This window comes from Ovis canadensis, chromosome 1 (genome assembly GCF_042477335.2).
Source record: "Ovis canadensis isolate MfBH-ARS-UI-01 breed Bighorn chromosome 1, ARS-UI_OviCan_v2, whole genome shotgun sequence".
In the NCBI taxonomy this organism is placed as follows: domain Eukaryota; kingdom Metazoa; phylum Chordata; class Mammalia; order Artiodactyla; family Bovidae; genus Ovis; species Ovis canadensis.
Genome location: NC_091245.1, coordinates 79,845,973 through 79,873,344, shown reverse-complemented (window position 1 = coordinate 79,873,344; position 27,372 = coordinate 79,845,973). Strand labels below are relative to the sequence as shown.

Sequence of the window (27,372 nt, the reverse complement as noted above, 5' to 3'; positions counted from 1 at the left end):
AATATAGTGCTTGAACTAGTTTTAAAAGTTTAGCTCTTAATTCTCTTAAATTTTCATTCTAAGAAGTGGACAGTGTCATTTACTATGGACCCCAAAATAAAATTTAAGTCACAGGAATTTTGTTTTATGCTTCAAAAAGTAGAGAATGAAATTCTTCAGCCCTTCCTTTGTTAATATGTACCATTTGTGCTAGTACTTTACATTTTTACTTCTCTTCCAATTAATAAACCCATTATATTTACCTAAACCATAACAATATAGGGCTGCCGAGTGAAAAAAGAGACTAGAAAAAGTGAACATTATTGTGAAAACAGCATTTTCTCTGAGAAAGAGGTGATGCAATAGAAATATCAAAGCTCTTGAAGGACATTGAATTATCAAAAAAATTGTATTTAAAATTACCTGCACATGTCAATTAGCAGTAGTTTGAATTCTAATATTTATACATAATCTGAGTCATAAAGTGTATGGCTGAAAATTTAATTCTAGTGTAGAGGCTTCTTGTCACGTGTCTGCTAAAAGGAGTGAAGACACAGTATAGCATGAAGAGTGTTGAAATATTGCTATTATTGAAAGTAGATCATCTTTGCAATGTGTTCTTTCCCCCTCCCCTTTCCCTGCTTTCCCTTCTCCCTTTTTTCTCTCCCTTCAAGCACTGTATTTTTCCTGACCATTTCACTATAAGGTCCCATCTCCTTTTCTTTTACCCCTCCAATATATCTATAAGATTAGAACTATTTAGTACCCTTGCCTGGAAAATCCCATGGACAGAGGAGCCTGGTAGGCTGCAGTCCATGAGGTCGCTAAGAGTCAGACATGACTGAGCGACTTCACTTTCACGTCTCACTTTCATGCATTGGAGAAGGAAATGGCAACCCACTCCAGTGTTCTTGGCTGGAGAATCCCAGGGACGGGGGAGCCTGATGGGGTGCCGTCTATGGGGACGCACAGAGTTGGACACGACTGAAACGACTTAGCAGCAGCAGCAGCAGCTCATGTGTACATATCTGTTTATACTGTTAAATTCCCAGATTGATAAATTACCCAAAAGATGAAGCTGTACCCAATTAATCTTGCATTTTTCAGTATAGTACTCTTTCTGGACCAAGGAATATATTGAATACCTAATAAATGTTTAGTAGATCAGTGTCTTTAAAAGTCAATGACAAGATAATGACATACTTCTGCTTGTTTTTCTAACAACAATTTATTATCAGAAATTCATTATCAATAATTTATTACCAAAAATAATACATAAATAATCTGGGAAATACAGTGAGAACAAAAAAAAATATTAAGAAGCAGAAAAAAGTATTTGATTTCAATAACAAGAGACAACCTCTATCAACACTGTTTTCCTTTTCTTGTCCATTATCAAGTTCATACATATGTCACTGGACCCCTTTTAGATGAGTATTCACAAAGGGAGCTATTTCTAAGTCTAACTACTTATGTCCTCCTAAAACTGTTTTTATAAGGCCAGTAGTTCTTAAATGTGTTGAAACAAAAAAGGACAAGGGAATGAGGTGATGAGTTTGTGCAGCACCATTTATGTGATGGTTATTTTAATGACCTGGCCTTAACTGTTTTTCTGACCGCCTTTCATAGAACTTCATAACTCCTGCACTTTCAGTGACAAAGCTTGCCTGATGTTTCAAGTTCAGATCTTTAGACATTTACGTTTAACTATGTTTGTCTGCTGGATCTTTCTTGAAAAATTACAGAACAACCTTGACTACACATACTGAGGAGGGGACAATGCTGACAAATAAGTACTTAATGCTGCTACGTATAAACTAACTCTCCAAGAGCTCCTGCTATTTCTGTGAATTTGCTAAAAAGCAGTCTACAAATGTAATCTTCTCTTATACTCTGAAGTTCAGTGTTATTTACTACTACCAGAATTTTAGTTCCAGCTAAATGTTTCAAATGTCAAGAGGGAGACATGCTTTAAGAAACAACTTACAGCAAGCTTTTAGAAAATAGCACATCTCAAGCTTCAATTTTATTCTTTCATGTTACCACTGGAATAGTCTTCTTTCTGATTACCAGGCAATTTTCCAACCTCTTTTGGGATTTCTCTTCCTAAACAATTTCTTCCAAAAAAGTTTTTGGCAATAATCTGACACTTCAGTTTGCCCTCATAAGCTGAAAATAGAAAAATCTGAAAATAGATTCCAAAGAAAATGAAGCAGGGAGTGAACACTTACCTGAGAGTCAGTGTCTCCCTGATGACAGCCTTGCTCTGTCACATTCAAAGATGAGCTCAATAAGTGAAGACATGTTACTTTTCATTTTTATGTTCAGCTTTAAGTATTCATTTACTGAGATCATGCAGTGACTTCACTGCAATGCTTTCCCCAAATAATCCCGATTATTTAAAAAAGATAAAGTTTGAAATAAGTAGTTGCTTTAATACTGTTATTGTATGTGTATGTGTGTGTGCATAACACTTAAGAGCATACTTAGAACGTGACAGCTGGGGTTCAAATACTACACTTGCCCTTCATTAGCTGTGTGACCTCAGCTAGCTTACTTAACCTTTCAGTATCTCAGTTCCTCATCTACAAACTGGTTATAGTAACAATACAAACCTCATAGAGGTGGTGCGAGAATTAAATGAATTCATACAAATGAAGTTCTAAGAACAGTGCCAGGCAGACAGGCTTAAATAAGAAGCTCCTCAAAGCTAGCCTATGGGATGTATATGTTTTAAATCCTTTCTAGGATATTGTGAGCAGTCATTCCCTTTGAATCAATCATATTAGAATCAAGAATATTTTTCACTTTTAAAACTCTTAAATCTAAACCTTTTTATGGGTAATTTATACAAAGTTTGGTGATCTTCACTTCCTCGTTGCTAACAATTTATGTCTCTAATCTTTCTTCTATAAATGTGGTGAAAAGATAAACACCTTTTGCACTAGAATAATGATGACAAATACTGATTGCGAACCCCTTGTTTTCCAGGTCTTGTGATAAGGGTTATATATGTAGGTGATTATTTCATCCCCACAAATTCCTAAGGAATCAGATTCTCTTGTTATCCCCAATTTATACACAGGGTCTGGGCAGTCATACAGCTAGCCATCTAGTCTAGTAGCATCAAAGCAGAAAATAAGGAAGGGCCTGTGTGACTGCAAAGATCAAACCTGAAGTCTTAAATATGGCACTATATCATGGAATGGACTATATAGAAAATTCAGTTTAATTTCTTAATTTCCCAGGAGAACAACCTGGAGCAAGGCAATGAGGAAGATGATGCAAAATTTAAGTATTTTACCTTATAGTCTGAGGGGCTCTCTTTGCACCACTTTGCATCATCCTTCCCTCTAGCTCAATCCTGGATTTATATTTTCTCAACTTCTTCAATTTTGAGTAGAAAGTCAGAGGAAAAAAACCATGTTTGCCCTGAATATATTCCTCCCCCACACATCCATTTTTTTCTCCTTTGAAGTAGCAACAACAGCTGCCAACAGAGGATCCCCCGGGTTTATACAGCATCAGTCAGCTTCACAGATGAAGGCAAAGATGAGAAGACAGAAATCCCTCCTTTAGAGAACTTTGCTAATGTTTTTCACTCAATTCATTCTTTCTCAGTGAACACTTTTAAGACAACACTGAAACCTCAAGGCAAGAATGGCAAAGCACTGAATTCCAGGAGCCACAAGTGGTCCCTAATTGATTGCCAAGGGACAAAGGAAAGGAAGTCAAGTGAATGGACACTCAGATCTCCATCTTCTCCAATTCATTTTATTTAAACCTATCCTTTCCATAGCCTATAGTCTCTTCCATCTCCCCCTATGTTATCAGAGACAAACTTCATTAGCCAAAGGCAAAAGGAAAAGAAGACTGCTTTCATATTTATTTATGGTTCCAGTGACTTGAGGTTTATCAGAAGTCAGAATATGAGTTAGAGACAGTACTTCTTAGCTTACACCAGAAGTGCTTGCATTCTAAATCTCAATTTTGGAAGGAAAAAGCATTCTTAACTTTTAAGTATAAACTATTGTTATGCTCAGGTATACATTCATTATGCACAGACAAACGCTGCTGCTGCTGCTAAGTCGCTTCAGTCATGTCCGACTCTGTGCGACCCCAGAGATGGCAGCCCACCAGGCTCCCCTGTCCCTGGGGTTCTCCAGGCAAGAACACTGGAGTGGGTTGCCATTTCCTTCTCAGATGCATGAAAGTGAAAAGTGAAAGGGAAGTCGTTCAGTCGTGTCCAACTCTTAGTGACCCCATGGACTGCAGCCTACCAGGCTCTTTCGTCCATGGGATTTTCCAGGCAAGAGTACTGGAGTGGGGTGCCATTGCCTTCTCCACAGACAAACACACACATGCAAAATGCAATAATATTACTCTAGCTTATTTTGCAAAAAATAGAGAGGTGCTCTATTTCAATTTTTGCATTTAAAAGGGTCTCCTTCTAACATGAGGGAAGTTCAAGGACAAAACAGTAGTATATTAATTTGTGCACACATTTACTAGGCATGTACTGCCATGTACTAGGCACTCTCCTAGGCATAGAGAATACCCCAGTGAACAAAATAGGCAACATTCCTGCTTTCCTGAAGCTTTATTTCTAGGGGAGAAACCAAGTAAAAAACAAGATGAATAATTATATAGGATCTTAACCTGTGCTAAATTCTATGGGAAAAAAAAGTGCAACTCAGCAAAGGATAACATGAAATGATTATAGGAAAAGTGTAGCAATTTGAGACAGCATAGTCAGCAAAGATCTTATAAGAAAGTGATCTTTGAATTAAAACAGAAAGGAAGTGAGAAGACATTTGAGAAACTGGAATTCCGCCAAAGAGCAATTCCAAAAGTCCTGAGGTAGAAAATTATCTTGCATCCCTGAAGAACGAGAGTGACTCCATGGAAGAGAACGAAGGGAAGGGTTATAAGAAATAAGATTAGAGAAATAAGAGAAAGCAGATTATGCAGACCCTTACGGATCATGCTAAACATTTTTGTTTTAACCCGGGTGAAATAGGAATCTAGTAAATAACTTAAACAGAAGAATAACATAATCTGACTTATAACTTAATAGGATCACTTTGATTAGTGGATTACAAAAGGACTGAAGTGGTACAAGGTCAATAACTTGTGGCTCTTGTAACAAACGAGATGAAAAGATGATGATGACTTGGAGCAGCCTGGTAGCAGTGGGTATGATGTGAAATGGTGAATGTTGGGTACATTTTGAAAGTAGAGATGAAAAGATTTGCTGATGAAACTGATTAGATGGGAAAAATAAAATTAAAAGTTAAGGTTGAAACCTAACTTTTCAACTATGGAACTGAAATAAATAAGAATTTAGGAACGATCGCATGTATATAATTGTTTGGTTTATTTCTTTTGTTTTGTTCACTAGAGAGCAGGAAGGCATATCAGAAGATCATTTTTTTTTAACATGTTCAATTTAAGATGTCTATTAACCATCCAAGTGGAGATGTCAAGCAGATAATTGGATATACAGGTCTGAAATGATAGGAGAGGTCTGTGAGGAAGAAATGAATTTGGGAGTCATTAGCATATAGATGAAGAAGCATCAACAAAAGTGACTGAGAAAGAGCTGTCAGAAAGTAGAGGGAAGACTAGGTGAATGTGGTGCCCTTCAAGCGGTGGGATGCGGTGGGAGGCTGGGAGGGAGGCTCAACGGAGGGGATGTACGCACACTTACAGCTGATTTGTTGTATAGCAGAAACTAACAACATTATAAGGCAATTAAAATCTAATGATAAAAAAAAATATTTCAAGATGGAGAAAGTAACAGTCTGACGAATGCTGTTCATAGGTCAAGAAAGTTGAGAACTAAGAACTGACTGCTGGATCTGGCAATGTGGTATTATCCACAGCCTTGATAAAAGTAGTATCAAGTGGCGCAGAGAAGTATGAACAAACACTTGCCATTAGTCAAAGTTTTTGTTCACTAGGGAAAGATAAATTGAAAATAGTGAATACAGACAGCTCTCAAGAAAATATGCTGCAAAGGGATAGATAGTGAGTAATAGGGGAAATAAATGACGAGAAAAGAGGATCAGGAACGTATGGTTTACTTTGCTATTTTTAAAGAAAAGTATATATAGGAAATTATGTATATGTAATTAAATCTAGAGATTATCTGAGTGAAAGTCTAAATAAAATTGTTTGTAGTTTTAACACTATATTTCAAAATTAACCATTTTTGTTATCTAAGTAGGACACATTATTATATTATTAGGTCATTAAGTTTGCATGGTCTAATGAAATGTAACTCTTTTCTGAAGAGTTGCGGTATGTGGGTACCTCACCATCCAGGAACTCTCTCTACCACAAGCAACTAACATTCAGTGTGTAACAATAAAATCTACTGTCTCCCTAAAGTCATACTTCTACTCGTATTACTACCTTGATGAGCAACATTCACCACCAATATTCCCAAACCTGGAAATTCCCGCAAGCAACTTCCTTTCCTAGACTTCTCACATCTATTTAATCACTAAGTGCTATTAATTTCACCCCAATTCTTTATGAAATCCATCCTTTTGAACTCCACCGACAGTATTCTAGGACATCACTTCCTGCCCAAATTACGAGAATATGCCCTTAAAGTGATGCTCTTATCTCTGATATGCTTTGTTGTTTCTACAAGCCCATCTGCCTATCCCAAATCATAAAAATGCCAATGTAAGAAACTCAGACACAAAACTAATGACTTCACAGCCCTACTTAAGACTGCTAAATTACATCCAAGATAATGTCCAAACATCTTTGGTTGACCCTGAAGCCCTGGGAGTTGGTAATTGCTAGTATTTCCAGTGGAGAAGGCAATGGCACCCCACTCCAGTACTCTTGCCTGGAAAATCCCATGGGTGGAGGAGCCTGGTAGGCTGCAGTCCATGAGGTTGCTAAGAGTCAGACATGACTGAGCGACTTCACTTTCACGTCTCACTTTCATGCATTGGAGAAGGAAATGGCAACCCACTCCAGTGTTTTTGCCTGGAGAACCCCAGGGACGGGGGAGCCTGGTGGGCTACCGTCTATGAGGTCGCACAGTCAGACACGACTGAAGCAACTTAGCAGCAGCAGCAGCAGTATCTCCAGTCTCATTTCTTGCTACTTCCCCCATCAACATTCACACCATGCTTGTATTAATAGAACTTCTGTAACCACTGGGTTTCTAGTCCTGAACACAGGCTGCTACATCTATATAGAAAAATCAGCTCCCCCCATCTACAAACAAGAACTCAGCATATAAAATGGAAATTATAATCAATTTAATAGATTATGAGAGAAATGCAAACTGTTTAACCTTAACAAATCATAGCTATTTTTATTTTCCATAACTAAGAATTATCATAATTTAAGCTTTTTTTCTTTCAGTGCGTGCCTTTTAAATCTGTTTTTCTGAAAACACATTATGTTGTTTATAAACATCATCAAATCATAAAGTTTCACTATTGTTTTCTTTTAGTTCTTCAGTGCAGGTATTTGCATTTCTGAGAAATTATAAGAAGGCTTCCAATTATATTGTATTTTTCTTCATTTCTCTTTAATTTGCAAATAAGAGTACCAATTTACCCTGACATTCATGCTATTAGTCTTCTAAGGATGCTATTATTTTGTTGACTGATATTTCATTAATAAGTATAATTATCATCTGACATGTTGCATCTTAAATTATCCAGTAATTGCATGTATATTAGTTTTCAATTTTGTAAATTAAGCTCTTGAAAAGACACTCTTCTCTTTTTATTACCAGCTAATTTTTCAAAGAATTAGATTTGTGAATCTACTTTATGTTTTGTTACTACCATATTGTAATAATAATGTAAAATTTCATGGTCTTTTGCATGAATGCTCTGTTATTTAATATTATGTTTAATATATAAACTATTGTGCTTTTACATTAAATTTACCATATGATGCAATTTTTGAAAAAGACAAAACTAAAAAGTATTTGGTTTTATGGGCACTGTGGTTAAACAATAAGGGCCAGCTGAAATCATCTGGATATATTCTGAGGGAAAAAAGTAGCCTGGATTTCAAGGTAATATATGTAAGAAAGATTTGAGGAGTCTCAGTACTCACCCCAGTTTAAAGCTGTTTTGAAGGATAAAGGCACACACCTCTATAAATATATATATATATATATATATTTCAATTTTATTAAAGATATTTTCTTTATTTCTTCTGCCAAACTGTTGAAGAAAATATATATGTTTTTCAAGATATAAATAATTCCAGAATTCTCCTAAGGAATCAAAACATATTTTTTTCTTTTTTATAAGATTCCTTTTCATTTAATTTTTGTTTAGCCATATTTCTCTTCATGTCTTCTCTCTGCATTTTTGTTTTAAATCACATATATTATATAAGACAGGGGCCTCTGATTTATACCATCTGGGACCTGAGATTTGGATGTGGGCAATTTTTTAGTATTTGTAAAAAGAATATATTAAAATTACCCATAAGCCCAAATTCAATACACACATTTACCAACATAACTCTAATAAACAGATCATTGGATTTTAGAGGTAGAAGAGGCCTTGGAGAGCAGAGAATCCAACCTCTACACATTGAAGGAAAACAAAGTGAAGCTAAGGAGTTTTAATTTACTGGTCAGTCACTCAACTAACTAAAGAGAACAAGGAATTAGACCCTAAGATTCTCTGCAGCCAAGTCCTGTGCTTTTTTAATGTTCTTTCATGATATAGACTTCCAGTATTAGTCTGTCATTCTGCACAAGGTGAAAATAGATTTAACTGAGTTTGCTGTGTGCCTGTGAAGCTGCTAAGCATTCATTCATGAAAGCAAAACTAGGAACCTATGAAATTTCATTATCAGAAGCTTTTTTCCAAGGCTGCCTTTTCTGTCTAGTCACATGTAATATGCCTAGGGCAATGTCCTCCATAGGCAGTAGCTATTAATCTCTGACAATTTTTTTAAGAAGCATCAGTGCTAATTTTAGGCTATATTAAAAAAAAATAACAATTTCTTACACAGTATCTAATGATCTTGGATATTCTTTGCAGATTTTATTTTCATGTTTTGTCTAAAACCATTTTTTCCATGCTCAGAGAAATCTGTAGACAATAAGTTTAAAGTCTGAAACGTGTGCTGTGACAGACATCAATTAACAGGGTTTTTTGTTGTTGTTGTTTTTATGAAGAATAAGGAACAGCTGATTATCCCAACAGAAATCCCAGAGGCAGTGAGAGAACTCTTCGTGGTAACTGACTACAGTGGAGCAGGAAAAGCTCAAGTTTCCTCCTCCGTTTATCCCTATGATCTAAAAATTACCAACCAAGCCCCATCAAGAATATTTTGTCTGATGATCCAGCAAAGTATGCAGTAAAGGAGGAAAAGGAAGAACAGGGCACTTCCCGAAAGGGTGGGGGAAAGAGGTTCTGTGAGCTTTCCCGCGTGATTAGAGCTGGGGAAGTTGATCTCTTTTCATGCTGTGGATGTGGCTGCTGCAGTCACGCCTCCCGCTGCCAGCCCAGCACCAGGATCTTAATCAGTCACTATGAAAACTCATTAGCTCCACAGCAATGAGCCTTCCACTGCTGAAGCTTGGCGCTGTGCTTAGTACCATGGCAATGATCTCAAACTGGATGTCCCAAACTCTCCCATCCTTGGTAGGACTGAACACCACGAGGCTATCAACGCCAGATACCTTAGTAAGTCACTCCGGTGGGTTTGGCTGTCTTGGGAAGTAAGTACATTAAAACAGTGGGCTTTTTTTTTTTTTTTTTTAATAAACTGCAAAGGCTGAGATTTTGCTTCTCTATTCATAGGTCTACTTCAACGATACAGTATTTATGTGGTAACTATATTCATGGCTATTCTTTTATGAACACTTTAAAGTTACATCAAAGAATAAATGAATTGCCTGAGAAATTAACTGTGACAGGAAATACTAGATTCATTAAATTCTTAATGAAAAGCTTAGTTTATATTATTCTGAGGTTTTAAAGGATTCTTTCTTTTTAAAGTATGTTTTGTTTCTCATGATTTCACTTCTTTTAACATATGTAAAATCCTCATAATTTGTCCTAGAGTATGCTACAGAGTTATTCTAGCTAATCCAGTTTTACTACAGCAGGCTCTTCTTTAGAATTCAATTCCTGTGACTGTTTGAAATGTATTCAGTTGGAGAAACCAATCTCTATTATATATAAATGAATGATAATTTTAAAAAGCTCAACAATTTAAAGCCTGACCAAAAACACCTTTTTTTTTTTGAGCTAACAATCATGAACAACAGAAAACTTACTTGATAAAATCATCTCCCTGTATTGTTTCATAAAGATTTCTCCTGTCACAAGTTTAACTCCTGTACTCCTATAGTTTTTTCTCATTAATATTTTTTTAACCCTGCCCACATTATAACAAATGTCTTTTCTCATAGTTTATGAAACATGATTTAGTTAGCAATGCCCTAAAATGTTTCAAATAAAAATTATTTTGTCAAATAGAGGGTTACAAATTAAAATAGAAGGAATATCCTAGAAAAACAATTTCTGTGTTAGCAAATAAAAATTACAGAAAGCATTAGTATTTGGAGTCCTGGAGTCCTTTACTATTTTTAAATCCGGTTTTATCATTGGACTGCTCCAACAGAAGTTAGATACTTAAAAAAAAAACAATTCGCCTTCAAGACCTGTTTTCAGTTACTACTAATAATTACTCCATCAATCAATGTATAATTAACTGAGTAGACTAGATCAAACTAATTGCATAACTTGCCAGCTACACCCAGTGCTCAGGGCACCAGAGAGCACATGTGAGGTACATTGTGACCTGCTTTCACATTTTAACCTCCCTTCAGTCACTGCTGCCATCTCAGAGTTTCCATGATTGAGAATGCCCTCCTTCCCTGTATGATGTGTGTGGCAGGAAGGATGTAAAAGGGATTATTCACAGTCATGAAGAAAGCATATAACACAAGCTTATTGATGTGGCAACAATAAGCAATGACAAAACAAAGAAATGTAAACTATTTAATATTTACCGAACCAAGTATCTTAAATGTTCAAGTACCTGGTGATTTCTAACTACTTAGTTTTTGAATTAACTCTTTCAGGAAATGAACCATTTAAGCAATTCATGAATAAATTATATTTCAAACATGGTACCTTGGTTCTGATATATATATATATCTTTTGCATCTATAGATATTGGTTTGGTTATCTTCTATTTGTTGTTGATGGAGGAGAATCAACTTTCCAAAATCAAATGATTCTTTTAGGATTTCTTACTCTTTTTTGAGTTTAAAGTAAATTCATTCCTTTACTTTCTGATTAGCAAACTTGGTTGAAAAATATAAAATGTTGGTACAGCCTACAAATGTTCTGACACAACTGAATCTTGCTTTGAGTGACAAAAAACAAACTAGAATTCAGAGAAGTTTACACTATGGTATTCATTGCTGCTGCTGCTGCTAAGTCACTTACTTCAGTCGTGTCCGACTCTGTGCGACTCCAGAGACAGCAGCCCACCAGGCTCCCCTGTCCCTGGGATTCTCCAGGCAAGAACACTGGAGTGGGTTGCCATTTCCTCCTCCAATGCATAAAAGTGAAAAGTGAAAGTGAAGTCCCTCAGTCGTGTCCGACTTCTAGCAACCCCAGGGACTGTAGCCTACCAGGCTCCTCCGTCCATGGGATTTGCCAGGCAAGAGTACTGGAGTGGGGTGCCATTGCCTTCTCCATGGTATTCACTAGAATGGAGAAATCAGGTTGCAAAAGTGTATGCCAGTGAGTGTGTATGTTTCTATGTGCAGGTTTCACAGAAATGTCAAACTTTACAGAAGTACTTTCTCCATCTTAACTACATAAGATAATTGCTCATATCTTAGGATTCCTATGGTGAAAAACGAATGAATATACATTTCCTAGATTAAGATCATTAAATGTTAACACTGGAAAAGATCTTAGAAACTATCCAGGCCAGTTATTTTTGCACTACTTTTGGCAGCAGTGCCTCTTTTTTTTTTTTTTTAATTGAAACTTATGTAATACATGCAGAATAAATATTTGTTGAATGAATCTTGAAGTAGAAATCTAATATATAAAACAGGTTATGGGTCAAAAAATAAATGATGGGGAGGCGAGGCCTTACTGGGCCTCTACCATCTGTTCCCTCCTCATGTAATCAACCCCCTTCCCTGATCAAAATACCTCCACGGGAACCTTAAAACTCTCAGAAGCTTAGCTGGAAATATGACTGATCTAATCCAACCTCCTTATTCTGCAAGTGGGAAGACTGACTTGTAGTCTAAATGTGTACATAACTAAAAAGAGTTCCCATCTCTGGTTGATGACAGAGCCAAGGGTGGAAGCAAGCCACCTGACTGCAGTCCTGGCCAGGGAAGTCATCTCACACACCTTTGCTCACCCTATTCCTCCTGGACCCTGGTGCCACATGAGATTCTCTCTACCCAGTAGACAATTCCCTTTCTAGCAAGCAGAGCTATGATGTCCAGCCCTTCTCAAACTCTATCTATATTCACTTTAGGTGGTACAAATGGTATAAGTCTGAAACATCCCCCAAAATGAATGAATGAAAAAATAAATAAATGATGTTCAGTTACTCAGTCATGTCCAGTTCTGTGTGACCCCATGATCCCAGCACACCTGGCTTCCTGGTCCTCCTCTATTACCTGGAGTTTGCTCAAACTCTTATCCATTGAGCTGGTGATACCAGCTCAAATAAATAGTGTAGGTCTTAAAATTTGTTTTATGAGAGTCTGTGGGATGCACAAATGGCAAAAAATGTAGATTTACACAAATATGGATATGGTCTTTCTTTAAAATGGTAGTTTCAAAAGACCTTAATAAACAAAAATAAGATACAAAGAGTTTTAATCATTAAAGGCAATTAAGCCTTCTTATGGCATGTACCTCTGAAAAAGGTAGTATACATTTGCTTGCTCAAAAGCTTAAACAGGTTTTTAAATTTCCAAGATATTTTTGTTAGTAAGTGAAACACAGCTCCTTATTAGGGGAAAAAGCTCTCTATTTCTCTTAGAATCTTGAAACATGCCTTTATCCTTCTCTTTGACCCTGTTTTCTTTTCCTTCTAATTGTTCCAGCCTTTGGAGGAGCTGTTGTCTGCAAAGGCAAAGCCTTGGCTCTGAAAAAGCTCAGGCTCCCTCTGGCACATCTCTCTGATGCAGAGTAACTTCCCCCTGAGGCTGAGCTTCTGAGAAATCCCCCATGCTGTGGATTCCACACCAGGAAGAACCTGGTAAAGAGCAATTAGATAAGCACAGGACACTCGGCTCACACCAGCTGTTCTCAGTCAGCCCCACTGCTGTGGTAGGAAGAGGCCTCGAGGGGACCTTGGGCATAAGTGATTTGTTTTGCTATATCTTCAAATAGCTTCTCCTCACAAATAACTACTTCAGTGAGTCAGTCACTTTTAAGTTCTGGAAAATGAGTAGACTACCTAACGCAAACTCTCAAAGCTTTCCAACTTTCTTAACTCACCAATTTTATTTTCAGTTCTGGACGAAAATATCTGACTTCTCCGTTTTGTATCACTATTTTACTCCCCCAAATCCTTAGGCAATGTCCATTTTGTGAAAGACCAACTAAACACATTAAGGAGATGGATAAGAGAACAGAATGGTAAATCTTGAAAGACACAGAGAACGTGATAATTGCCTTCGTAGAGTAGTATTATGAAGTGGGTAAGAGAGTAGATTTATTCCTGTTTAAGTACTTAAAGAAGTAGGGCCAAAGAGGAAAATTACAAAGAGATCCAGTCCTTCAGGTTTCCACCAATGAAATCGGCTGCCTATAAAAAACAAATTCCTATCATGTAGAATTTAAGTGAAAACACAACCAGAATACACAGGAGTGCCACTGAGTGGAAAGACAGTTCCAGGTACGACTTCTAAGTCTCTCCCAACTCTGTCATTGTTATTTCCAGAATAGGAGCAGAAATGACCAACCAACCTAACTTTGATGATGCCTTCAGTCTTTTAACTGTTTGTTCTGTATTTATGATTGTTTTTCGTAGAGCTCTAAGGTTGTCTTCAGTGAAGAACATACATTTCTTATTTCAGTTCCGACTAGTCTCATAAGAAATGGGAAGAGAACTGCAATGCAGTGACATCTTTATTAACACATCCTCCATAACACAGCTTCTTTTAGCATGGTCTGTCAGCATCTCTGTAATTTCTGTCCTCACATTTCTTTGCTCCCCACAACTAAAGCCATTAGCATGCTAAACCACATTTCATTATCTGAAACCAAACGTATCCCAGACAGAAAATTGATAAGAAGTTTTCATCAGGTATCTCCTCTAATGCATCAGGTATCTTCTACTGTAAATCAAACAGGTTTTAGTAAACAGATTTTTTCCTACTTTATTTTCCCCGGCCTGTATACCACTTTTAGTAGCTAAAGCCCTTATTCATTTTGCCTCCATCTGTACTTTTAAGAAATGCCCAGGCACTCAGCATAAAACATAAGACCTAGCAATGTGCAACTAGTTGATTCTATCCTCTTCAAAGGATCAGAATTCTGTGCCTTCACCTGCCCCTGCACTTGTGTCCTGTCAAGACTACTGCTAACCACTCCTGTAGAGTTCCAATTGCTGCCTGTTTCCACAATTTGGATAATACCCTCCACCTGCCTGGGTACATATCCTCTACAGACAGCCTTTTCAGCTATTGGTGAATGGACAAAGGCACTTATCTGCAGGGCATAAACATAAATAGCTCTGGGCTGAAAACTGGAGAAAAACTGGTATAAGTCCCATATATGCCACTTACTTAATGGGTGACTTGGAAAAAAAATTGCTTAAGTTCTTTGAATTTCAGTTTCCTCATAAATAAGATGATGCCTATTCCTAAGGATAAGTGGTTCAAAAGAAGTGAAACAAGTACAAGAGAAGGGATCTTATAAAAAGAAAAATATGCTGAAATATATAATATTTTTACTTTTACCCCAGTCTTCAGGATCTTTCTTTTCTGTTACAAAGCCCTTGAAGTTCTGAGAGCTTCTCATGCAGTAATAGCTTTATATTTATAAAGCATAGGTTTGTAACTAAATTATAAACAAAAAACCCCAACTTGAAATCCGATTGTTAAAATTATCATTTTAATTCTCCTCTTTAGAGCATTCTTAAATATTTCATGAGTTTTGTAATATTAAAAACTGCTAAATAGTTCATTTAGTTCTTCTAATTAACACAAAAGGTTCAAAGAGAACTGCATCAGTAATCACTGTGCATAGCAATGCTTTGGGTAGTAATAAACCTCTGCACCCTCCAGGTCCAAGCAGTCAGCTCATTGGGAGTTCAGAAAATGCTATCAGGATCATCTTCACCATACAAGAAAGAGAATTTCAGGCAACTGGTGGTGCAGTGTGGTGGTTAAACTTTCAAACTCTGATACCAGACTGTGCAAGTATGCAAATCCAAGCTCTGCTGATTACCACCATCATGACCTTGAGCAAGTTTCTTACTGTCTCAAATTCACAGTTTCCCCACCTATAAAATGGGCAGAATGATACCATTTGGTCCATAGAGTTACTGTGATATTCAAAGGCAGTAATGCATGTGAACTGCCAACTGAAGACTGGGAGCTCCATAAATGTTTGCTATTACTATTACATGAGTTTCATGTTGACACTTGAGGAATCATTTTTTTTTTTTAAGTTAAAATGGGAGCAGGTCTTTTCTCATTGGTATCTAAAACCCATCTAAATGTAACTTTCTACCTGAGGTCTTAGTTGGTTTTATTTTTACCCTATTTTCAATGCCAATATGGGTGCCACAAATGAGAACACTAGAGCTACTCACAAAACTTCATTCATTCATCACTAAACCTGACACAGAAATCTCTATCAAACCCACACAACTGTCAAGCCCTCATCTTTTATACTAGCTTTTTTCTCTTTTGAGTTACCTTTTCTTGCCAAAGAGGTAAGCTGCCAAAGTTGAGATCATTCAAACTAAATCTGTATAGATAAGGCCAGGGTTCTTTTCAATAATACTTAGAAGACAATTGAACGTCCAAACAAGACCAGAGTCTATTCTTATTAAGCTGACACTTCAGGAAGAATGATAAAAGAACATCAAATTCTACTCACCTTTTCTGCTTCCTGCCGGGGTCCAGCCCCGGTGGATCCAGGGAATTCGAAGGGTGGACGGCGTTGGCGTGGAAAGACTTGTTTATTTATTAATATAAGATTAGATTAAGAAACTATAGTGTAGTAAGAAGATTAAGTGGAGGAAGAGGGCTGAATAGCTTGGTTTACGCGGAAGGCCAATAAAATTCCAGACAAGGAATTTGCACCATCTACATTGGGCCACCGGCGCCCGCTTGAATATCTAAGGGTGCCTCGCCTTAAGCTCCCTTTCGTGCGGGTCTTAACAGCCAGGGCAAGTAAGTAGACCTGGCGAGCCTCCGCGCCCCAGGTGGAGATTCAGCCTGAAGTTAAAGTAAAGAGCAGAGAGAAGGAAAGGGAGAGAAGAAGACAGAGAGAGACACGGGGGGAGCCAGAGTCCCAAGAAACCAGGCCGAGAGACTAGTTCGAGAAACTGGTCCGAGAAGCTGGCCCCCGGCCCCATCCTTTATTGTTCAGAAGGCCTTTTATACTTTTGATAAAACACGGAGATCAATGGGTAACACAAAATTATGTAGCGTTCGCAGGTCAGACTCTTTCTATACATCATTTTGTATACAAAAGGTCTCAGGTGATTTACATTATCTTCTGGCCAAGAGGCTTGTTAACACTTTTTGGCTCTCTTCTTTAATGAATGTTAATTTTGTTTCCCCTGAAGTGTTCTTCTTTAATCTACATCTCCTTAAAGCATTAAAGTTACATCTCTATAGAACAAAGGTGCAGTGGGATATAACAAAGAAGGTACTTAAAGATCTAATGTTGCTAATACAAGATCTACTACTTGTTTTTCTGTATACCAACTATATCTACAAATAAAGGATGTGAAAATTTGGCAGCAAGTATTGACTCAACAAATGAAACCTTTAATCAGTCCTATTCTAAAGATTTTGACTCCTCGGAAGCCCCTACGTTCCTAGGATGTTTTAAGCTTCCTGTGCGGTCAGGAGGCCTCAAACAATCACATGCGCAGCTGTACGAGTCCTGCAGGCAGGCTAGAAAGCCAGAGGGTTTTTTGGATTGAAACACTCTTTCAAATGCGGAAGACTAAAGCCCTGAATTGACTTTTTCCAGAAAATGTCAGAAGAGTAGAAAAGCAGAGCACAAAAACCGGCAGATTTTTGTTGGGGTACATGCTTAGGAATTTCCAGAGGGGTCCCTGAAGTCTGAGCACGCCTTGCGTATGTCAGCTTCCTTCCTCATGACCTTGTCACGGGCGGGATTCCTCACACTGGCTCCCGGCAGCTTCCCTCATTCCAGAGAGCAACTGACACCTTGCCCAGATGTGATAAGCCCCTCACTAGTTAGCCAAATACCTGGCAAGCAAACATCAATATTAATGCTGCCAGGTTTAATAATCAGTATTTGCACTGCTGTTAAAGATATTTTAGTATTATAATTGTGTGGCCCCTTCTCCTTTATACAAAAGCTAAACACATTCTAGTGAGAAGCCTTAGTTTTCTGACACATTTGAGATTTGTGTCCAATGTCAAGAGCAGCTTAATTGAAACTATAGGACCTATGTCAAGATATATTTGTTCCATACAGTCACTCAGCTTAAACCTTTAATTATATCATTAAAGCTTAGCTCTGCTACGCTTTACCTATCCCCATTCTGTAGAAAAACTCTTTGCATTTTTCTTCTTTAATTAAAAAAATACTATCTTTAAGATCCTATCTATTCTAGTCATATATAATTCTAAGTACATTTTTTCTATCTTAATCAGTAGTCAAGCATAAATGCTAGAAAGAAGGAGTAAGGGGAATGGAAAAAAAAAAAAAGAAGTGGTAATGAATCCAACACCCCAGAAATAAATGGCAGCACAGGATACTTCTATGAATTATCTGAAAAAGGAGATTAAAAGGTAGGTTTGGTATCAGTTGCTTTCTATTACAGACCAAGGACAAGGACTATGACATCTGAGTTTCATAAGTTTAAAATTTATAGCCTCTGCATGGTTGGTGTTGGAATGACTTTAAGCACTCTGTAGTGATTATCTCTAAACCTCTTGCGGGGGTGGGGGGGGGGGGGGGAATCTGTGTGTTGGTTGATAGTATGTGATGGGCTGTGGCCTGGGAGAGAATGGGAGAGTATATCTGTTCTGCAAATTCCAAGACAGTAGATTCCACAGCAGCTCTGTGTAGAGAGTTCAGTCTGGCTGAGTTCGCGTAAGTATCTGCTTCCTACCAAGTAAAGTGCTTCAGTATACATTTAGGCAAACACACCAGCGCAATGACACCAAGCATTATGCAAAATAGCTCTCTGCTGGTCACCATGTACCTCCTTGTTTCTAACCCCACCTCAGTCCTTCTTTCATCCTCCCTTATTCTAGTCCCTTCAGCCTGAGTCTTTAAATACCTTCTTTTATAGACAAAATGCATCTGTTTCTTCTCCTGATCATTTAAGAAATACCTCCTTTTATGTGGATTGCCTGGAAAACATAGAGGAGAAGGCAAAGAAAAGCTGGAGAATTTCAAATCCCAGTTGCAGAAGTTAGTCAGAGCTTAGCTAGAAAGAGGCCCACCAATTTATCTAGTATTTTCACAGGAAAAAGAAACTCAGATGCAAACTGGATAGTCTGTCTATATAACATTTGTTATGTAGTTTTTTCAGTATCCATATGATTGACCTTTAAGAACACTTATCTAGATGTTCAGCATCATATTAATATGGCCATAACATGGGAATTAACAGCAAGACAATATGTCTATACAGTCTAATAAGGGAGCCACTGTGGCTACTGGAATGTGGCTAGGCCAAATTGAGGTATGCCATGAGAGTAAAACGCACATCCAATTTCAGGCAGTGTACAGAAAAGGAGGGAAAACAATGTAAAATATCTCATGAATAATTTTTATATTGATTATACATGTTGAAACAATAATACTTTTATATATCAGGTTAAATAAAATATACTATTAAATTAATTTCACTTATACCCTTTTATTTTTTTAAACCTGCCCACTAGAAAATTTAAAATTATCCATGTGGCTCTCAATCTATTGAACAGTACCACTCTTGCTTCATACAAAACTCTACAACATATAAGCTGCACTTTCTTAGGCAGGTTAACTAACTTTCTCTTCTGTGAAATGGGAATAACTATTATTCCTGATTCTTGGCATCCTTGATTGTATCCTTCCATTAACAAGTCAATGCATGTGAGCTGTCCCTTGGAAGAGGGTCTAATCTTGATCAGGCAGCATTCCTCAGCCTCAGCAAACCCCAAAGAGAACTCAGTTGAGGGTCAAGCCACTGATACCCTCAGCAATTGGAGGAATGAAAGAGTGCCTCTTTGAGCACTGCATCAAGGCAACTACAATTTCTGATTGTATAATGCAGAATCTATGCTCAAAGCACAGCTCTTCTGAAAAATAACTAGGCAAAAATGAGTTACTTATTTTTGTACTTGATAGAATGTAATTAATATAGCAGACAGGAAATAGCCAATATATCCCATAGTTGGATATAGACTAATTATTTAAACAAGACATAAGAAAGATAGATAATACTACTAGACAATGCATATTAACTGCCTAGTAAATAGTTCAGACAATCCTTCTGAAGAGGCTGAAACCATGTCTCAGTCTCAGCTGCTTAGTTATGTCCAACTCTTTGAGACCCCAAGAACTATAGCCTGCCAGGGTCCTCTGTCCATGGGATTTTCCTGGCAAGAATACTGGAGTGGATTGCTATTTCCTCCTCCAGAGGATATTCCTGACTGAGGGACTGAACCCATGTCTCCCACGTCTCTTGCACTGCAGGTGGATTCTTTACCACTAAGCCACCAGGGAAACCATAAAGTGAAACTGAAAGTTGCTCAGTCATGTCCGACTCTTTGCCACCCCATGGACTACACAGTCCATAGAATTTTCCAGGCAAGAATACTAGTGCGTGCAGCCATTCCTTCTCCAGAGGATCTTCCCAACCCAGGGATCAAACCCAGGTCTCCTGCATTGCAGGCGGATTCTTTATCAGCTGAGCCACCGGGGAAACCCAAGGGCAAATCAAAAGGGCTGAGTAACTGAAGGTTTATTAGGGAGGTATTTCAAATAGGAGAACAAAATGAGTAATATACAAAGGTGGGAATCTAGGTGAGCATGCTTTCAGGACACACCAAGACCATTGGATGGAAAGAAGTTTCTTATAGGAAGATACAGGGGGTAAACTAGAAACATAAATAGGAGGCAGACTGCAGTAGAACAGAAACATCATTTTGAGATAAGCTTCTAGGGAGGCAGGTGATAAGTGCATAAAAGTAATCTGGGAAGATCAATATTGCCAGAGTAATTTGGCCTCTGTCAAAATACTATCTTTAACTCCTCTGAAACTCTATATCCTTTGTGAAACAATGTTGGTCTAATTACTTTTACCCTATATTTTCATGTGATACCTTTCTAGCTTTATTAATAATTGACCCTTCAGTACATAGGAAGCTCTCTGGGAGAGAATTTTGCTTCAGAATACATGAACTGATTGCTTCAGAACACATGAACAGTAATCAGAAAAAATATATATATACTACTAATTACAATTTGTGTTGAAAAAGACAAACTAACAGATCTTATGCAGAAAGACTGGTGATATTTGACTAAGTATTTAGCAGATACTTCTAAAGTTGCATCAAAATGTCCAAATATGACAGAAAGCATTAGGGAGTGGTGTAGGATAAATAATCAATGATACACAATCAAAATCAATAATATGGAACCAAAAGAAAAAGGTAGAGTCTCCTTCTGTCCATTGAAAAGGAAGTTGTAAGTGAATGAACATGTGCTGCCTACTTGAATTGTTCAATCTCGTTTTTAATTTTAGAGAAAAACTATTTAAGAGAAAACTACTTAGAGAAAAACTAAAAATAAAAAGATACTTTGCTTAGGATTATACAAACTCATGCTCTCTTTAACTCTCTGTGTGTTTTATATGTCTGCTGTTGGTTTCCTCAGACTCAGATTAGTCCCAAAGAAGGGTGGCAGGTATATAGCTCAGCACAGGATCCTGATGGACGATGCATTTGCACAGTGGTTGCTCCAGAACAAAACCTGTGTTCCCGGGATGCCAAAAGCAGGCAGCTTCGCCAGCTGCTGGAAAAGGTAGGTGTCCTCTGTCCCCTGTGATATTCTTACTGAAATCTACCATTATTTATAAAGGAAATATGGGAAAGCAGGTCAGCGTAAGGAGGAGTCTTTCAATTTTTTCCCCCTTCTCAAATAAATGTTTTCCCCCCTTGAAAGCAGTACTGCAAGATTCCTGCTCTACTGTTCTATTTATGACTTTTACTGCTTGCAATCTTGCTCTAATATAATTTCCACCATATTTCTAAACATCCATTTGATCTCGCCTTAAGAAAAAAAATAGTACGAAGCTTTATTCCTGTGTCAGAAATTTAGCCTCAACTCTCAAGATCACACTAAACTCTTTGAGCTCATACTTTTGGATCTCATTAGCAACCTTGCAAGGAAGTAAAAATAATGGCATACAATATGCAAGCTATCTGGACAGATAATGAATAATTCTAAGTATTTATCATCATCCTTTAAGTCATTCCTTTGAACATTAAGTTCTTCAATTTCATTCAAGAGCATTCTCTCCATATAATTTACTTAAGCTGGATCCATAACAATCAAATGCAGAATGCCCTTGATTTATTCTCTTTCACAGATGAAAGTCATCTCATGAAAGGTTATTTATGTTTAGTTTAGGGACCAAAAAAAACAAAACAAAACAAAACAAAACAAAAAACAATGAATGGTTCTTTCAATTTTTCTCATTCAGACTTTCACAGTGTCAGTCCCTGAATATAGTTGGACAGCTGGAGTGGCCAGACTCATGGAAGGACGACAACATATTTGAATTTTAAATACCCTCGGGGATAATAAGATAAATTAGGTAGTATGTGTTTTCAGAGGATATCATGCTCAACAATTCACTCTGTGTAATATCATTTCCATGATCATCTACACAATTACAGCACAAAATAGGAAGCTTTAACAGAGAATAGAGAAACTAGAAAAATGAAAGCACTGAATCTGTTAATACAGACATTCCTATTTTATGGAGTTTAAGCGGCAGTAACTCTCTTCCACTGCGACATAAATAAAATAACTTTCCTCAGTGTACACTATTTGAAAGTGTTTTGATGCCCTAAGATTTTAAGTTTTTTTTCATTTTCATACAGAGATTAGTCTTTCTGATGCCCTTATCCTCGGAGTTATCATCATCTATTTGCTCTCTTTTCTTAAGACTCTTTTTAAACAAGATCCAGTCTTCCCTGTTCCTTCAAAATCTTTCTCCCAGACAAGAGCAAATTTAATTGTCATTCAAGTTAATGACTCCAGCTATCAACTGTTAGAAATCATGACATATGAACTATGGTTATTCTTGTGTATTATTTTCCAATCTAGATTTTCTTTATATATCTGAAAAAAATTGAAACATAAAGTTTAGTATTGTTTGGTTACTAAGGAAATTAATTAGGCTGGTAAAAAGATTTAATCTTTTAAATCCAATTTTGCTTTTCTATTAGTTTGTATTTCTTCTCAGATTACTTTCTACTCCAATCCTCTTTTCTACACACAAAAAATATCTTCTTTCTACACGTTTGTTGAGAAAATTTTTCTTAGACATGATTGTTCTATTTGTATTACTATTTTAAGTATATTATTGCATACACACATCTAAAAATAGACATTTCCTCAAAAAATCAGTTGAAAATTTCAAATGAACTGGGAAAGTCAGGAAGTAGATAATACTCTCTACGTGTCCAGAGTGAAATGTATTCCAGAGCTATGAGAAAACCTAAAATTTGTGAAGGACGAATGAGGCAAGACGAGTACAACTAAAGGTAACTGATTGAAAGCAATCGCTGAAATGTATATGACCACACCATTCAATAGGCAATTTGTTTAGTTTTAAACAAATTGTAGAAAATGACATTTTAAAAAATTCATCAATACCTAAATGACAAAAGACAAAATTCATTAACAGTATCAAGGTCACCCCAAGTTAGGTTTATCAAATTCAACATTTGGTAGTTTTATGGCAACAGAAGAATAGTAAATTGTATGCACTATACACGGTGACCTGAAGAGTATAAATAGCACTGGTTTGCTGCATTGACCCAAAGAAAGCGTATCTGAAATCAGCATTCTCTGTTTAGACTGAGCCAGTCCCTTGCTGACTTCTCTGAAAACGTGAAAGGGTCAGAGGCTCAGTCAGTTCTCTGTGACACTTTGCGATCCCAAGGACTATAGCCTGCCAGGTTCCTCTGTCCGTGGGATTCTCGAGGCAAGAATACTAGAGTGTTGCCATTTCTTTCTCCAGGGGATCTTCCCATCCCAGGGATAAAAACTGGGTCTCCCGCATTGCAGGCAAATTCCTTACTATCTGAGCCACCAGGGAAGCTCCTGCTGACTTCATAGTTTTACAAATATCCAAGGTACCAGACAGCAAATAGAAGCATGACCATTAAGCGGCCCATTTCACTATTAACCAAAGGATTGATTTAATCATATAAGGGAACACTCATAATAAGAATAATATTAATAACAATAGTTCCCATCTATTATATTTGTATCTGCTCCATTCCAATTTCATAGCAGACAGACGTCCTTCTAAGTTTACATAAAAGGAAAATGGTGCTTTTTGAGGCTGAAAACCTTATCATTGTCAGTCAATCAGTAGACTGTAAATCCATACCAGATCAACTTTGCATTTTCTAACACCATGCCAGTGTCATTCAAAATGCCACCGGTGGTACCCACAATTATTTAATGCAAGCTCTGTAAAATATCTTAAACAAGTACATTTATACTTCTAAATATTAGAAAGATTACAATTGGTTTTACAATACATCAGGCCTTAGTGGGTCCCAGCTAAAATCTTTTACCTAAAAAGAGTTTGTCCGTCAGCTATTTAGCTTCTCTGCACATACTTCCATTGTCTAGGTCAATATTGCCTAAAATGTGATTTTTGGAACAGGACGCTGGTGACATCCTTTCAATAAAATAATTTTAAACAACAGTACAGGATACATCACTCTTGAAGATTTCCATCACAGAGTTCAATACTAAAGGTTCCATGGAGACCTACAGTGGTGAAATCCCTGTTTAGTTGTGTTAACCCCAACACTATCCAAGCATATTGAACTGTAGGTCTTTATTATTAATTTTTTAAGTAGCCTCTGCACTAATCATGGCCTCTCTGGTGGCTCAGACAGTAAAGAATCTGTGTGCAAAGCAGAAGACCTAGCTTTGATTCCTGGATCAGGAAAATCCCCTGGAGAAGGAAATGCCAACCCATTCCAGTATTCTTGCCTGGAGAATTCCATGTACAGAGGAGCCTGGCCAGCTACATGGGGTCTGCAAAGAGTTGGAAGCTAATTATAAATAGGGGTGAAAATCTAAGTTAATTTGTGTTTAAGTTTAGAAAGGACTCAGACATTTCATTTATCCTAATTAAGAGGATAAAAAAAGAATTTTAAAAAATCTATGAATGAAAGGAGACAATAAGCTTGCCACACTGTGGAGAGAGACATGAGCAGGCATCTGAATGGCAGTACGTCAGTGATAAGCAGACTAACAGAGGAGGAAGTCTCCTTCCCACAAGTGTAATGCTGGGGGTCCAGTCTCGAGTCTCAGCAAGAAACTGATTCTCAGTGGGTCTCCATGACCAGTGGGAAAGTAAACAGTCTGAGGTACAGCCATCAGGAAAAGCAAAAGGCAGCCCAGAACCATCCTTCCCAACTAGACTATTCCATCTCTTGTCACACCCCAAAGGTAGCTCTTATAATTATACATGATTATTCAATATTGAAGGTCACAATTAAGCCTCAGCAAAAATTCCCTCAGTACATTTTCCCATAACACAAATAAAGTTGAAAATTAACTTCACAGGGTAACTTAGAGGCAAAATAAAAGAGAGGGTGTTTTAACTATCCAGAATATCTCACTTGTCTATCAATTTATAACTCTATGTGCTGTGCGTGCTTACTCAGTCAGGTCCAACTCTTTCCCGCCCCATGGTCTATAGCCCACCAGACTTCTCTGTCCACAGGGATTCTCCAGAAAGGAATACTGGAGTGGGTTGCTATGCCCTTCTCCAGGGGATCTTCCTTAACTCTATGGACTCTGCCAAAGTACACAGAAATCTTAGGAGAATATTGGCCATGCTAATGATGACTGTCTTCATAGACAAATACCGCATTTAAATGTGTAGCGTGTTTCTGTAACACAAATGGCTTTTCTTCTTTCATGCTTAATCATAAGAGAGATGAAAATTATTTTGAAAGCACTGCATTTATCTAAGATGCAGTCACCAGGCTTTCAATGTTGCCTCAGTAATTTTGTGCTGAATCAAAGATTTTTTAAAACAAAGCTTTCTGAATGTAGGAATGATAGTAAATTAAGAAATATTTCAGAGCCATGTAATACTATAGCCTAACCACTGACAGGAGAAAGACACTTTTCTTAAAATATTAACTTGTTACCTTTTACTGCTACTGAAAGCCAAAGACAATTTTCAGTTCAGTTCAGTTGCTCAGTAGTGTCCAACTTTGCGACACCATGGACAGCAGCATGCCAGGATTCCCTATCTATCACCAACACCCAGAGTTTACTCAAACTCGCCTCATTGAGTCAGTGATGCCATCCAACCACCACATGGTCTAAGTCTCCTCCTCATCCAGCCTTCAATCTTTTCCAGCATCAGGGACGTTTCAAATGAGTCACCGCTTCACATGAGGTGGCCAAAGTATTAGAGTTTCAGCTTCAACATCAGTCCTTCCAATGAACACCCAGGACTGATCTCCTTTAGGATAGACTGGCTAGATCTCCTTGCAGTCCAGTTCAGTTCAGTTCAGTCACTCAGTCGTGTCTGACTCTTTGTGACCCCATGAATCGCAGCATGCCAGGCCTCCCTGTCCATCATCATCTCCCAGAGTTTACTCAGACTCACATCCATCGAGTCAGTGGAACCATCCAGCCATCTCATCCTCTGTCGTCCCCTTCTCTTCCTGCCCCCAATCCCTCCCAGCATCAGAGTTTTTTCCAATGAGTCAACTCTTCGCATGAGGTGGCCAAAGTACTGGAGTTTCAGCCTTAGCATCATTCCCTCCAAAGAAATCCCAGGGCTGATCTCCTTCAGAATGGACTGGTTGGATCTCCTTGCAGTCCAAGGGACTCTCAAGAGTCTTCTCCAACACCACAGTTCAAAAGCATCAATTATTTGGTGCTCAGCCTTCTTCACAGTCCAACTCACATCCATACATGACTACTGGAAAAGCCATAGCCTTGACTAGATGGACTTTGTTGGCAAAGTAATGACTCTGCTTTTTAATATGCTGTCTAGGTTGGCCATAACTTTTCTTCCAAGGAGGAAGCATCTTTTAATTTCATGGCTGCAACCACCATCTGCAGTCATTTTGGAGCCCCCCAAAAATAAAGTCTGACACTAAATCCATTGTTTCTCCATCTATTTGTCATGAAATGATGGGACCAGATGCCATGATCTTTGTTTTCTGAATGTTGAGCTTTAAGCCAACATTTTCACTCTCCTCTTTCACTTTTATCAAGAGGCTTTTAAGTTCCTCTTCACTTTCTGCCATAAGGGTGGTGTCATCTGCATATCTGAGGTTATTGAGATTTCTCCCGGCAATCTTGATTCCAGCTTGTGCTTCTTCCAGTCCAGTGTTTCTCATGATGTACTCTGCATATAAGTTAAATAAGCAGGGTGACAATATACATCCTTGACATACTCCTTTTCCTATTTGGAACCAGTCTGTTGTTCCATATCCAGTTCTAACCGTTGCTTCCTGACCTGCATACAGGTTTTCAAAAGGAAAATCAGGTGGTCTGGTATTCCCATCTCTTTCAGAATTTTCCACAGTTTGTGGTGAGCCACATAGTCAAAGGCTTTGGCATAGTCAACAAAGCAGATATAGATGTTTTTTTTGGAACTCTCTTGCTTTTTTGATGATTAAGTGTATGTTGGCAATTTGATCTCTGGTTCCTCTGCCTTTTTAAAACCAGCTTGAACATCTGGAAGTTCATGGTTCACATATTGCTGAAGCCTGGCTTCGAGAATTTTGAGCATTACTTTATTAGCATGTGAAATGAGTGCAATTGTGCAGTAGTTTGAGCATTCATTGGCATTGCCTTTGGGATTGGGATGAAAACTGACTTTTTCCAGTTCTGTGGCCACTGCTGAGTTTTCCATATTTGCTGGCATATTGAATGCAGCACTTTC

General features: G+C 37.7%; 1 protein-coding gene across 2 annotated transcripts in view; it reads left to right on the top strand.

The window, feature by feature from the left end:
- Positions 1 to 9,542: 9,542 nt before the first annotated feature.
- The window catches only part of OLFM3 (olfactomedin 3), a 48,938-nt gene continuing 31,108 nt past the window's right edge, over positions 9,543 to 27,372 (top strand). Inside the window, exons 1-4 of one of the 2 annotated variants that reach the window (XM_070292542.1) lie at positions 9,543 to 9,688; positions 11,527 to 11,535; positions 18,292 to 18,318; positions 21,086 to 21,221. In XM_070292542.1, coding sequence (XP_070148643.1) covers positions 9,543 to 9,688; positions 11,527 to 11,535; positions 18,292 to 18,318; positions 21,086 to 21,221 — 318 coding nt within the window. Of the gene's footprint in view, positions 9,689 to 11,526; positions 11,536 to 18,291; positions 18,319 to 21,074; positions 21,222 to 27,372 lie in introns of both variants that reach the window. The other variant, XM_069599181.1, reaches the window with a different exon arrangement.